General features: G+C 32.4%; 2 protein-coding genes across 3 annotated transcripts in view; one reads left to right on the plus strand and one right to left on the minus strand.

Annotated features, from left to right (window-relative positions):
* Positions 1-12,762, plus strand: part of Vha44 (V-type proton ATPase subunit Vha44) — a 53,205-nt gene that overhangs the window by 2,564 nt on the left and 37,879 nt on the right. For both annotated transcript variants that reach the window (XM_075360892.1, XM_075360893.1), the window contains 2 exons: positions 10,845-10,997; positions 11,235-11,388. In XM_075360892.1, the coding sequence (XP_075217007.1) occupies positions 10,866-10,997; positions 11,235-11,388 (286 nt within the window). In that variant the 5' untranslated portion in view covers positions 10,845-10,865. The remainder of the gene's footprint in view (positions 1-10,844; positions 10,998-11,234; positions 11,389-12,762) is intronic.
* Positions 1,603-1,929, minus strand: LOC142321239 (uncharacterized). Its single transcript, XM_075359236.1, has one exon. It carries the CDS (start codon positions 1,927-1,929, stop codon positions 1,603-1,605), a length of 327 nt encoding a protein of 108 aa, XP_075215351.1.

Genomic DNA, 12,762 nt, shown 5'->3' on the forward strand with positions numbered 1-12,762 from the left:
TAGGAGACAGTGCCTACCTTTTAAAAGAGTCCTTGATTTTTTTTATGGTGAGGTGGGGGAATACCATTTATGTATGCCCCAAACAGGCAGTGTCAGACTTGCAACAGGTTGTACTAGATATTATTAAAGTGCGCATTTATAATTGCAGCCTACCGACTAAATTTAACTGCCTCACCAACACCCGCCCCCCAGAGCTGGATCTATAATTAAGCATTACTCAGCCACTCCCTGGAGGTGCCTTCGAGCTCGAGGATCCTGAATCCCCGTGCATCATCACTGTCACCCACACTGATGGGTGACAGACCCTTTCACTCTATGGTCCTGTTCTCCTTAGCAAGGACGTTTTAGTTGTTCTGTCTCCTCATTGCATCCTAGTTCTTCTGTATCAATATTGCAATTAAATTCATTATGGTCATAAACTGCTGTTTGGGGGGGGGGTTCCAGCATCTTGGGGATAATGTTCTCCTGCAACTGACCCACTGTTACCTCACAATCATATCTTCTATTCATCCAATTAGAACACTCAAAGATCACGTTCTCTGGAGTGTCCATATCTCCAGCAGTATGGGCACCCTCATCTTTGGCTTCTCTCCTCATATGAAGGTATACCTGAAACGCACCGTGGCTGGTCAAAAATTGGGTGAGCCAATTGCTCAATTCCCCAAACCTTCTACCATACCACGGCACAACTCATGGGATGAGGTAGGTTCAACTGCCTTTATGGGAGGCATCCCATCTGGATTGCCAGTCTTCCATCATCATCTCCCATGAGTCGTAATGGTGTTCACCCTCATGAACCCTTTTCCTGTGGTCTGCTAATTGTCTCAACAGTACCAACCCAGCCACCACCATCACCGCATCTGCCGAAACTGAGTTATATGCGGTTGCCACCTGCAGCGCTATGCAGCATTACATGCCCTCTAATAGTCGGCAATTCCACCCCACTTGCATTGCCCTGTGCCACGCCCTTATGTCATACAAAAGTACTGAATCCACAACGTGGGCGTACAATTGTCGTTTTGAAGTTCTTAGCCCCATCTTTTATTAAGATTTATAGGAAGTTCACACTTCTCATCAATTTATTAAGACTCCTAAGTGTTTTCTCGGCATGTAGCCAACCTTCCTGACATGCCTTTTGATTGATCTTCGAGTGTCTATCCATATCCCCAAGTACTAATCGCCTCCTTGACTACCTGGTGTTCTTCCACTCACAGATCTAACGAGGAGAGCCTTCTCCTCCCCATCAGTGTTACCGCCCCAGTCTTTTCTGGACTCCACCAACCAATTTTTATTGTACTCGTAGATAGTTTTACCTTAACGGCCACTTCCACTTTTGACCCTGCCATAACCAGCATTGCAAAGTCATCAGTGAATGCTACCATGGTGACCTGTACAGGAGATTCACCTCCAAGTACCCCATCATACACAGTATTCCTTACAATGGGGCTCGGTACAGACTCCTTCAGGACCCCACATCTCAGATCTTAACCTCTTATCACTCAGATTGTATGTCAAGAACCTATCCTCTACATAGTTCTGTATCAGCCTTCTCACTGAGTCGCGAATCCCCTGATTTCGAACTGCCATAAAAATTGCATCCCATTAGAGGGAATTGAAGGTTTTTTTGATGTCGTGTGTGACCAGCAATGGAATCTTCCTGGTCCTCCAGATGTCAGCCACTGCCCAATCTGCCCATTCAATTATCATTTGTACCGCTTCTACTTTTGAATGTTTTTCCCTAAACCCAAATTGTTGTTTGTGGAATCCTCCTGTACTTCTAATGTCTTCTAAAATATGACGCACCAACATCCTCTCCAGTAGCTTACAAAAGTTGTTTGTTAGATATACTGGCGTATACAATACTGGTGCATCTGGTGTACTTGACTTCTTAACAGGATCAGTCTTGTTTGGTTTCCATGTTTGAACCATATAACATCAACTTCAGAATTTTCAGCAAAAATAGTATTGGCTTGCTGTGCATATACACAATGTTGCTTGTACTGTAGGCCAAGAAGGCAACATAGAAAATAATGATGATTAATTCCCACACCCAAGTTAGGGATGATTTAATTCCAGAGAATGAAGAAGGTTATTCAAATGATAAAGCTGAACATCTAAAAAAGGTTTTATGATTTTCCTTCCATTTGGCTAAGATCCTCTCTCTCTTTTTCTGCTTAGCCTCCGGAACCACCGTAAGGTATTACTTCAGTGGATGAATGAGGATGATATGTATAAGTGTAAATGAAGTGTTGTAGTTTTGATGAATAAGGATTGTATATATGTATGTAAATGAAGTGTAGTCTTGTACAGTCTCAGGTCGACCATTCCTGAGATGTGTGGTTAATTGAAGCCTGATCACCAAAGAACACCAGTATCCACAATAACATCCTACAATATGAGAATTTAATAAACTGGAAATGAATCTGATTTTGTGAATATCATGTTTTATGCAGTTATGATACAATGTATAAAGGGAAAGTAATCAAATAAAAAAAAAGGCTGGAAAAATTGTTTCTGTATCTTAAAATAAAGTGATACAATATTTTAAGTAATTATCTAAAAATGAATAGCAGAAGTAAATAAACTAATATTAAATATATCAGTTAAAACATTTCAAATCAGTTTACAAAAATAAATAAACAAAATAATTGCAGTATTTCCACTGAATATATTTTAATGAAAATTAAAATATATATAGTAGGAATATATTTTAGTGAGAACTTCACAGCCTTTTTCAGCAAATAATGAAGTTTATTTTAAAATTGGAACAGCCAGTTCTACTTCTATCTTTAATGCTTGCAAAGATTTTAAGTAAATATCATCTTTTTTCAAATCAGTATCTGTTTTTTTTTTGTTCATTTCTGATTTAAGTTTTGTAAGTTTTTCTTTTTCATCTAGTGTTTCTGTAGAAGTAGATGTTTTATCTTACCTTGTCCAAAAGGGTCCCCAGTTATCTCTTCAAGACTAAAAGATTTTCATATTATTCTTCTACTTCTTGACTTAAGCTTGTATTTACTTCTGAAGGTGAGGATATCCTATTTCTGATTCATTCAGAGCATCCAAAATTGGATTGTCTGGCTCCACTATATCCAAAATAACCTCATGCATTGAATTGAAAGCCTTCGTTCTTCCTTCTGGCTGTTTCTAACATTCTTACTTTTCATCATTAATAGAAAAAACCTGTTGGCCTCATTTTTAGGTCAGGAAAGGTTTAATATAGTATGAATAATTTATTTCTTGCTTTATTATTGTGTTAGTTTCATTCAAACTACAGTTTTAATTTTTCTACAAGGGATTACTTTTATAGGATCAATAATTTAGTGCTTCAGTGTTGGTTAAAATGTTAGTATCTCTTCATGAATAATTCCATAGTTCAATGAAACAAGAAAAAACCATTTAACTGCCTTCTTCCCTTGAAAATAACATTTGTATGCTTATTTAAAAGTGAAATTGGATTCTTGTCTAATGTAATTTATGTTTGCACCCTCCTGTTTAATGGAAGAATAAACTAAAATTTCATAAGTTCGCAGATATATGCTGCTAACAGTTGAAGGCAAATCTTGAAAACTTAATAATGTTTAACAAAAAAAAAAATGAATTACTGCAATAACTGAGAAAATTTGTCTTTTACTAATACTGCTAAAACATTCAGTTTACATATTTTTATAATAAACATTTTGGCCATTGTAAATAATTTTAAGGTGATGTTGATTTGCTTGTCACTGTTTAAACATTAAATAAGAAAATTGTTTTTCAAGAATTAAAGTAAAATATTAATTGTATACTTACCATGGTATGTCTCATCTCTAACAAACATTGTTCACTGGCAAGGTTAGCAGATCTTTGATTAATAATTTGGCCTATACATTTTATTTTTTGACATTGGTAAGCATAGTTGAAAATGATTGAAAGATTGTTTTTTCATTTAATTACTTATGGAACAGGTTTTTTATTAATGTTTTGGCTTGTGTAAACAATACTACTGAAATACAATTAAACAAAACATTTTGCAACTATTAGACTACGCCAGTAGTTGCATCAGACTAAGCCATTCAAAATGGCTTAGTCTGATGCAGTTGTCAAAAATAATGGTGGAACTGGTTGAATCTGAGTTTCAGAATTTTGCAGATTGCAGAGTTACAGGGTAATTGATGATCAGAGATCAATTACATTTAAAAAAGGAGTTCATTCATAATAATTACCATATTAGGTACTAAGGGTAATAAGAATCATATACCTTAATTGTACATCACAAAAACTGGAAAGCCTGTTTTAAGATTGTGGTTATTGTTTGATTTTGATAGTGTAATTAACCTGCTTACTATTGGTTTATTTTGCTTTCTGTACATTTTTTTTTGGAATTCATTTGATTGTGTTTTACGGTTAAATATTAAGTATTGTTTATTAGTAGAGGGATATTTTTAGAATCAAAAGCTAATTACTTGGGAAGCTACTGATTAAAATTTATTGAATGTTGAATTATTAAATTATCTGCTTGATGAGAATGATATTTCATGTCATGAAAAAGTTCTGACTGAATTCAGTTTTCTAATTGTTCATATATATGTTCTAATTGTTCATTGATAGGTGAGAATAAGTCAAAAAAGTAATGTGAGATCTAAAAAATCAAGAATGGAGCTAAAATTTGGAACTTGGCTTATATGTAATCTTAGGTGTAAGCTATTGCTTACGAGAAATTATTCCTTGCTCACCTCTAAGGGGATGAAGTAAAAAAAAAAATTAATGCTTCAGAATCAGTACAATAATCTGTTTCAGTTGAAATATAATATTCAAATTTGGAATATTTAATCCAATACTAAAAATTTTGGGAAATTCCAAAAGATGGAATATAGTATTTTCTCCAAATTTGGAATTTTCCTTAAAACCTTCTATCCAAGTGGGATAGATGGATGGATAATCAGGATTAATTTTGTATTCACTAATATCTAAACTGAAGATAAACATCTTTGAACCTGTTGTGGTTGTAGCTTGAATTTCAGCTTAGAAGATACATGTAAAAAAAAATTTTTCCTTTAAATTATCTTAAGTGTGAAGTTGGATTAAAGGTGGATTTTATACGAGGGTAAATCAAATATAAACAGGATTTTTGTTCCTGAGCATCTACGGTTGGTAGAACTGGGTCTGCGCTTCTAGTATGTTTGGGTGGGGTCATTAGGAGTGGGGAGAGCTGGCCATTCCACATTCCTAACCAATTCATCAGTAACGCTCATGATGTTGGAGCAACAGGAGCACCCCTCCACTATGCAACGCATAATTATAAAATTTCTTGCTTGTGAAGGATTGAAGCGACGGAAATTTTCCAGAGATTGATTGCATGGTTCGGGGACCAAACATTGTCAAGGACTCATGTATTTGCCTAGCATGAAGAGTTCAAGGAAGGACGAGAACGAGTGGAAAATCAAGAACATGATCGCCATTCTCAGACCAGCATTACAGACAAAAACATTGCGTGGTTCAAGAATTCTTGAACATGATTGATGGGTGAGAGTATAAGAAATTGTAGAACGGTTGGAATAAGTTATGGAAGCTGTCAAGCAATTATTACAAATGACCTACAGTTCTGTGAAGTGTGTGCTGGATGGGTTCCTCGCCTTTTACTGCAAATCAGAAGTTGAGACGTTGGAGGTCTGTCAGAGGCTTACAGCATGGTTTGCGAAAGAAGGTGATGCATTTTTGAGTTGGTTCGTCACCTGCGACAAAATGTGGGTCCACCACTACACTCCTCAGATGAAACAAGTCAGTATGGAGTGGCGGAGGAAGGAGAGGCAGCCCCAGTGAAAGCCAAGACTCGACTGTCAGCTGGCAAGGTTCTTTCAACCGGTGAGGCATTTTGCTTATTAATTTTTTGCATGAGTGATGCACAATCAATGCTGTTTACTACTGAGAGCTGTTGAACAAGGTGAGGGCTGCATATCGCTACAAAAGAAGAGACCAACCAATTCAAGAGGCCATCCTCTACAACGCTAGGCCCCATACTGCAACGGCCTCAAAACTAGAAGAAATGCACTGGACTTAACTTGATTATCCTCCCAACAGCCCGGATGTATTGCCCTGCGAGTTTCATTTGTTTAGGCTTGCTCTAGGAGGGCAATGATTTGAAGATGACGAGGGTGTAGAAGGAAAGTGTATTTCTGAAGCAGGAAACTGTAGAAGATAAATTATATTTGCCTTTTATTTTTCAATAAATAAGTTAAAAAAAAAAAATCCTGTTTATATTTGATTTACCCTCATAGTTTCTGATAAAATTGTGTGATCCAGTTATGATAAAAGCTAAAATTCAACTCTACAACTGTAACATTATTGAAATAAATTATGCCGGCAAATGGTGTTGCAGTTAGTTACAAAATTGATCCCTGAAACGGGTCTGTCATTTTTTCACTTTTTATTTCATTTATCATCTCATCTTCCCCATTAAAATACATGTAAAAGCGTATTTTTTATATATATATATATATATATATATGTTTACATATACATACACAACTTTACATGTAAGAAATTATATTCTAGAATATGTATATAAAAAAATTGTTCTTCCATTGTAAACGATCCAAAAAATGGTGAAACAGGTTAAGCAAAGATTCCCTAATTTCCATGGACATTTTAACATTTTGAATAGAAACTAAAAGCTCAGTATTGAAATTTTTTATAAAACTGAAAATACGTTTTGAGAAATTCCCTTAAGCCATATCTTTAGGTAGATGAAATTGGATATATCCAAGAAAGCTTTGTGTAACAACTCTCAGTGGATTAAGCATGTTTAGAAAGCAGATTCCAAAGCCTAAAGTTCCATTGTAAAGCAAAGGATGAATATATTTTTTTTAATTAATAAAATTATGGGTATAGCAATTTTTATGAACAGACACTTAAGTTATGTTATAATTGATGAGAAATGTTTTTGTCATTGATATATTTATGTGTAGGATGCCCCTAAATAAACTAAGGATTTAATTTCAGAAAAGTAAACTCTTTATTTATTAGCTGGTGAATTTATTACAGTGTTTGAAAAGGAAAACATTGCTGTTAAATGGGGATTAGGATATCTGACAAATTTTCTCCATGTCAAATTTGACACTTGAAATTTTTTGGTAAATTTCTGGATCATTTTTTGCATAACTGGCCCAAAGCTGTTAACTCATTAAATTTCTGCTTTCAATTTAGGAATTGTTTTTATTTTTGAAGCATAAATTTTTGAATGAATTCCCAGAGGAAAAAATCACGTAATGTGAGGCTGCACAATTATGATACTTAATTCACTTCACTGTTGTGCGAGATGGGCTGCCCATTAGATTAGATAAAACAATTCAATTGTTTTATGCACCATACAGCAATTAGGAAACACGTGTAATCTCTGTCCAAGTGAGGCCACAATTCAATATAATCTTATTATAACATTCACTATTGACAGTCACCACGTTTTCAGCCCCATTTTCAAAGAAAAGAATAGCCCAATCCCTCCACCAGAATGAAATCTAGATCGAACTATCATTCGTTGGGTATGAATAGGCCATTCTTGAGTAATCCTAGAATTTTCTGTGTCTCAAATGCAATACTTTTGCTTGTTGACATACCCATTAAAATGGAAGTGCACTTCATTGCTAGAGATTTTCTTAGCAAAATCAATGCTAACTTTTTTATTTTTCAACACCCGATTGATGAATGCCTGGCTTTTCAAAAAGTGATCCTTGCTTTGGTTCTTGGGGGTTAGCTGAATCTTGAGTGGGATCAATTTTAGATATTTTGTTTAATTGCATTGTGCTTTTCAAAGTACCCAGTTGAAGATGAAGGTGAACTGTAGTTTTTTGACACTGCCACACACTTGGTCACAGTGACAGTACCAGTGGCTGAACAACCAGTATGGAGGTTGGTTTGTTTTTTGTTGTCCCTAACTGAATCAGTTTGTTTAAATTTTTCAATTAATCTTCTCGTAGTTGTTTTATTTGGGACTTTTCTTCTACCAAAAACACCACATAATTCGTGCAGATTCAGTGAAACATTTTTCCATACTTGTAATGAATTTTAATGATCATCTCTTGCTGCTCTGTTTTGTAGTACTCCTTATTGACTAACCTCACTGTGTTTACTATAACATGTTACATACCTCGCAGAAAGCTTCCAATTCTGCAGGAAAAAATGGCTCCCAGTTAAAAACTATTAATTTTGAGACACCCATTATACATCTAGTGAGTTATTGGGAATATTTCTACCAGAGCCAGTTTTCTTTTATGCTTCTTATTGTTTATTAATGACTGCTAATGTTGCTTCTTATAATAGTGTGATTATAAAAAATTAAGTTATTTTTAAATTATACTACTGTATTTGGAATGTACTTTTCAATCTACGAGTATTATTAAGTTTTAATTGAAATTCTAAGAAATATTCTAATTTTATTATTAATTATGTTAAAAATTAAACTTATTAATAAGTTTGTCATTTACTAATGAGTAAAAGATTAATTTCTCCAAGTTAATAATCAGCTTCCAACTAATGTCATTCTCTGTATTTTTTGTTTTTTATTACAAATAATTTTTTATCCCTGATCTGTCAATTATGCATTGTAGGAACTTAACAAACCATTTAATCATAATACATCTTTAATGTGGAGTGACCTCCTTGAAATGTGTTACTTCTTATACTTGCCAATCTTTCTAACTTTAGATCTGTTACTAGTTCTGAATACTAAATCACTCCATCTGTTTGCTAATCCTAGTTTATCATCAGTGTCTTTACTTCATTCTTAAGTGTAATGCTTTGATTTCCCATTTCTATTGTTTCTGCATGCTGTGACTGACAAGATGATTCTTTTTAATTTCACTTGCCATCAATCCAATTCGTGAATTCACTCCTTATTTTTGCATGATCTATTTTAATAGTTTAACAGTTTGTCAGAATTCTTCTGTTTTTTCCTTTGGGTTCTGATTTTTTACCTGCTTATCATATTATTTATGAAATGAGTACTTTTTTTTACATTGTTTCATGCCCATTCTATTGTTTTTAAATAATGAATTTTGACAGCACAACATTTATTGCAACTAAAGTAAACTTAAGTGGAGCCACTCTGAAAATGCTTTGTTTCCCACAAAAAAGGGGTATTTTGTTGCCTTGCACATTCTTTTGGCTCTGATCTGTATAATGCATTCGACGTACAGATCACACCAATTCAGAGTTATCTTACTTGAGAGTAATGATTTTATAGTCAGTTCATTATATAGCTAGTGTCCGTGGTAAACAGAATGAATGTATCTCCTTGGATTGTGTATCACCTGCATGTTGGTGTGATTAGTATGACAATATGTAAAAATATATAAGTATAATAATAAAGAAGGCAGTACGAAACCACTTCCTTTTCACTTATTGACAATGCCTGTATCATTTTTCTGTAGATATAACTGGTGTCTCATATGAGGTTTCCTCTATTCTCTATATTTTGTCCCTAAACACAACTTTTATTGGTCCATATACCTTCATCAGTACTTAGTTTTTAACTCTTCTCACCAAGCACCCATGTCTCAAATCCATATAACTAGTTTTATGAAAGGTTTTTTTATTTATTAATACTACTTTTTAAAATATTATTTTAAAATAACTTTTTAAAATATTTCTTATGATTATTAAGAAATAACTTTAAGCCTAAACATTGTACTTTGAAGTATGAAATGAAATTATTTTAACATATGAAAACTTTTAGGCCTGACCACAATAAAATCCCAGAATCATTTGGATAAATTCCCTGATCAGTGGAGTACTTAATGTACTAACATTGAATTTTTTTTTGTGTAAAGTAATTTTAATTTATGACAAAGATGTTTTTGTCAGTCTGTAGTGTCTAGAGTTTAAAGGTAGTATTGAAAAGAAAATAAGAGAGAAACCATACTTTGTTATTTTGATTTCTTCATCCTGTTATCCTTTCCAATCTGTTGTACTTCACAGCATCAGCTCCATCTTCTTCATTATTCCTTATTCCAATTAATAAAAAGCAATACTCTAATTTTTTTATTCTGTAATCTTATGAAAAACATATTGCTGGTTGCATCAAACTTTCTTTATTTTCGTTAATTGAACAGCTTGATGAAACATAATGACACTTAAAAAAAATTATAAATTACAAAGGCTAGCTTCAAAATTACATGGAAATTATTCTTCCTGAGGACATTTTAGATCTAATTACACATTTCTTTATTCAGTGATAATTACATTGCTGTTAATGTTACTCATATGAAAAACTTTCAGTTTAGAAAGTTACTATGTTACTTGAACTAAATACAAAATATACTGTCATATAGTATAACAGACACTGAAAGACATAATAATTCAGGAGTATACAGATTAAACTATGATTCCACTAAATAGTATATAAGATAGACAGGATTCACATTCATTCACACATACAAAAAACAAATAGGCCTTTAACATAACCGAATCAACTTTTGTTAAACACTTCATAGTTACCGAACACACATAACAGAAACTTAAAACACAACATGCAAACTCTACAACACTAAACTTAAGATCTCATCACATTTGACATTAATATCAAGTACACTAAATATGACAAAAACAACATGTTAAATCAACAAATACATAGAATATATTATTCATTTACGCACTGAACAGTTTCCTAGTCTAAGACTAGCGCCATCAACACTGCTTCACTGATTATTCCAGTAAAAATTAAGTTGCCTAATTAAGTTTGAAAGGTTTTTTGAAAGAGTAATCTTCATGTAATTTAAAAGTGATTTTTTTTTGACAGTTTTGCCAAATTACCGATAAAGTAACTTGTATTTAAAATTTTTTGTAATACATTGTTTTGTTTTATTTTTTAGGAAATTTTAAATAGTACCAATATGTCTGAGTACTGGTTAATATCAGCTCCTGGGGATAAAACTTGTCAACAAACGTGGGAAACATTGAATAATGTTACCAGTAAACAGAACAACTTATCTGTCAATTATAAATTTCATATACCAGATTTAAAGGTAATTAAATTATAGTTGTATCATATGGTGCTAATAGATTTTTTTTATAACTGTTTTAGGTGAAATGTTATCAATCAATTTTTTTTTTTCAGTTTGATCTAAGAATTATCTATTAAGGTATGAATGTTAATTAGCTTTAACTTTTAGTTAAAAGCTAAGCTGAGCAGGTGTGCAATGGTCACATACAAGCACACTTGTATGTTATTTAATTTACCACTTATGAATGTTTTTTTGTAGGTGGGCACCCTTGATCAGTTAGTTGGATTATCTGATGATTTGGGTAAGCTGGATAACTTTGTTGATCAAGTTACTCATAAAGTCGCTACTTATTTAGGTGAAGTCTTAGAAGATCAAAGAGATAAACTGCATGAAAATTTGCAGGCAAACAATGGTGAGAATTTTTATTATTGTTTATTGGATTTTAATACTTATGATTTGAATATGTAATGTGTGCTTTTATTAAATTTTGTTATTAGTGTGAATTATAATGTGAATACTTATAAATTGAATTAATTTGACTGGTATCAGAATCTCTCTGCATTGTGCTAGTGCAAAAATAATATACCGAGTACAATCTAGTGTATTAATTGTAAACTTTCTATATGATGTGGGCTTTGAATCACTAATGAGAGTGTTTCTAAGTTTAGAATTTTAGTGATTTTGCTGATAAATATGATTATTGTTTAGTTCTAGGATGAGGCAGTAATAATAGTATGTTTGACTAATTACTATGAACACAGACATTAAATATTCTTAAGGGTCCAGCATTTTTAGTGTCTAAAGCTAAATGTCCATACTAGCTGATTATGCATCTTGATAGAAAACTGCTGCATCCTTTTTTTTAAATCTAGTCTAAGTTAAATAATTATAGTTTTTATAAAATGTGGCATTGCACCCATGAGTTTAATGAAAAGGTAAACTATTAATTTGCAAGCTGTCTGTTACTAAATACTTATATATAAATATATATATATATATATATATATATATATATATATACTAAATTCTTTAACAAAAATGCTGGACATAATTATAGCATGAAGCCTAGATTCATTGTATAATTATCCTATTAGTAAAAGCTTTTTCATGATTGGAAGAAAAATAAAGGTATAAGATGTTATTTATTAAAGGACGTTAACTTTAACATCCTTTAATTGAGGATGTTTATTAAAGGATATTTGTACATCAAAGTGGGTTTGCAAAAATTGACTGAGTGACTTTTTATGATTTTATGTTCTTGGTTTTTGGTGGCCTAGTTACATGGAAATATTATGATGTAAAACACAATATTGTTGGATTATGTTTTTCTCACCCACTGTTTAGTTACTCTTCAGAGAACATAAAAATCATGTCTTTTTCAATTCTACAACTTTGAAAATTTTTTCAATATGACACAATATTGTTTATCTGTATACATTATTTAAACTTAAATAATATCAAAGTAATTTACAACTTATTTTCTAGTTGTAAGTGATCCTAATAAAAGTATAAGTATATATATTGCTAAATTATTTTTTTTATGTAATATTTTTAACAAAATATTTCAGTATTTAAGGCATGTAACAATTTCTATTTAAATTCACTAACCTATAAAAATTTTAATTTAAGCCCTGGTGTACAAGTCGACCCCTGATTTTTCTACCACATTTTAGGTTCTAAAATATCAGATTAGACACCTGAATTTAGTAAGCTTCCTTTTTTGATTATTTTTCTTTAGCTATCATGCTTTATTTCATTGGTGGTTGTAGCCTTTTTAGAGTCATAT

The sequence above is a fragment of the Lycorma delicatula genome, chromosome 3 (assembly GCF_047948215.1).
Source record: "Lycorma delicatula isolate Av1 chromosome 3, ASM4794821v1, whole genome shotgun sequence".
Taxonomy (NCBI): domain Eukaryota; kingdom Metazoa; phylum Arthropoda; class Insecta; order Hemiptera; family Fulgoridae; genus Lycorma; species Lycorma delicatula.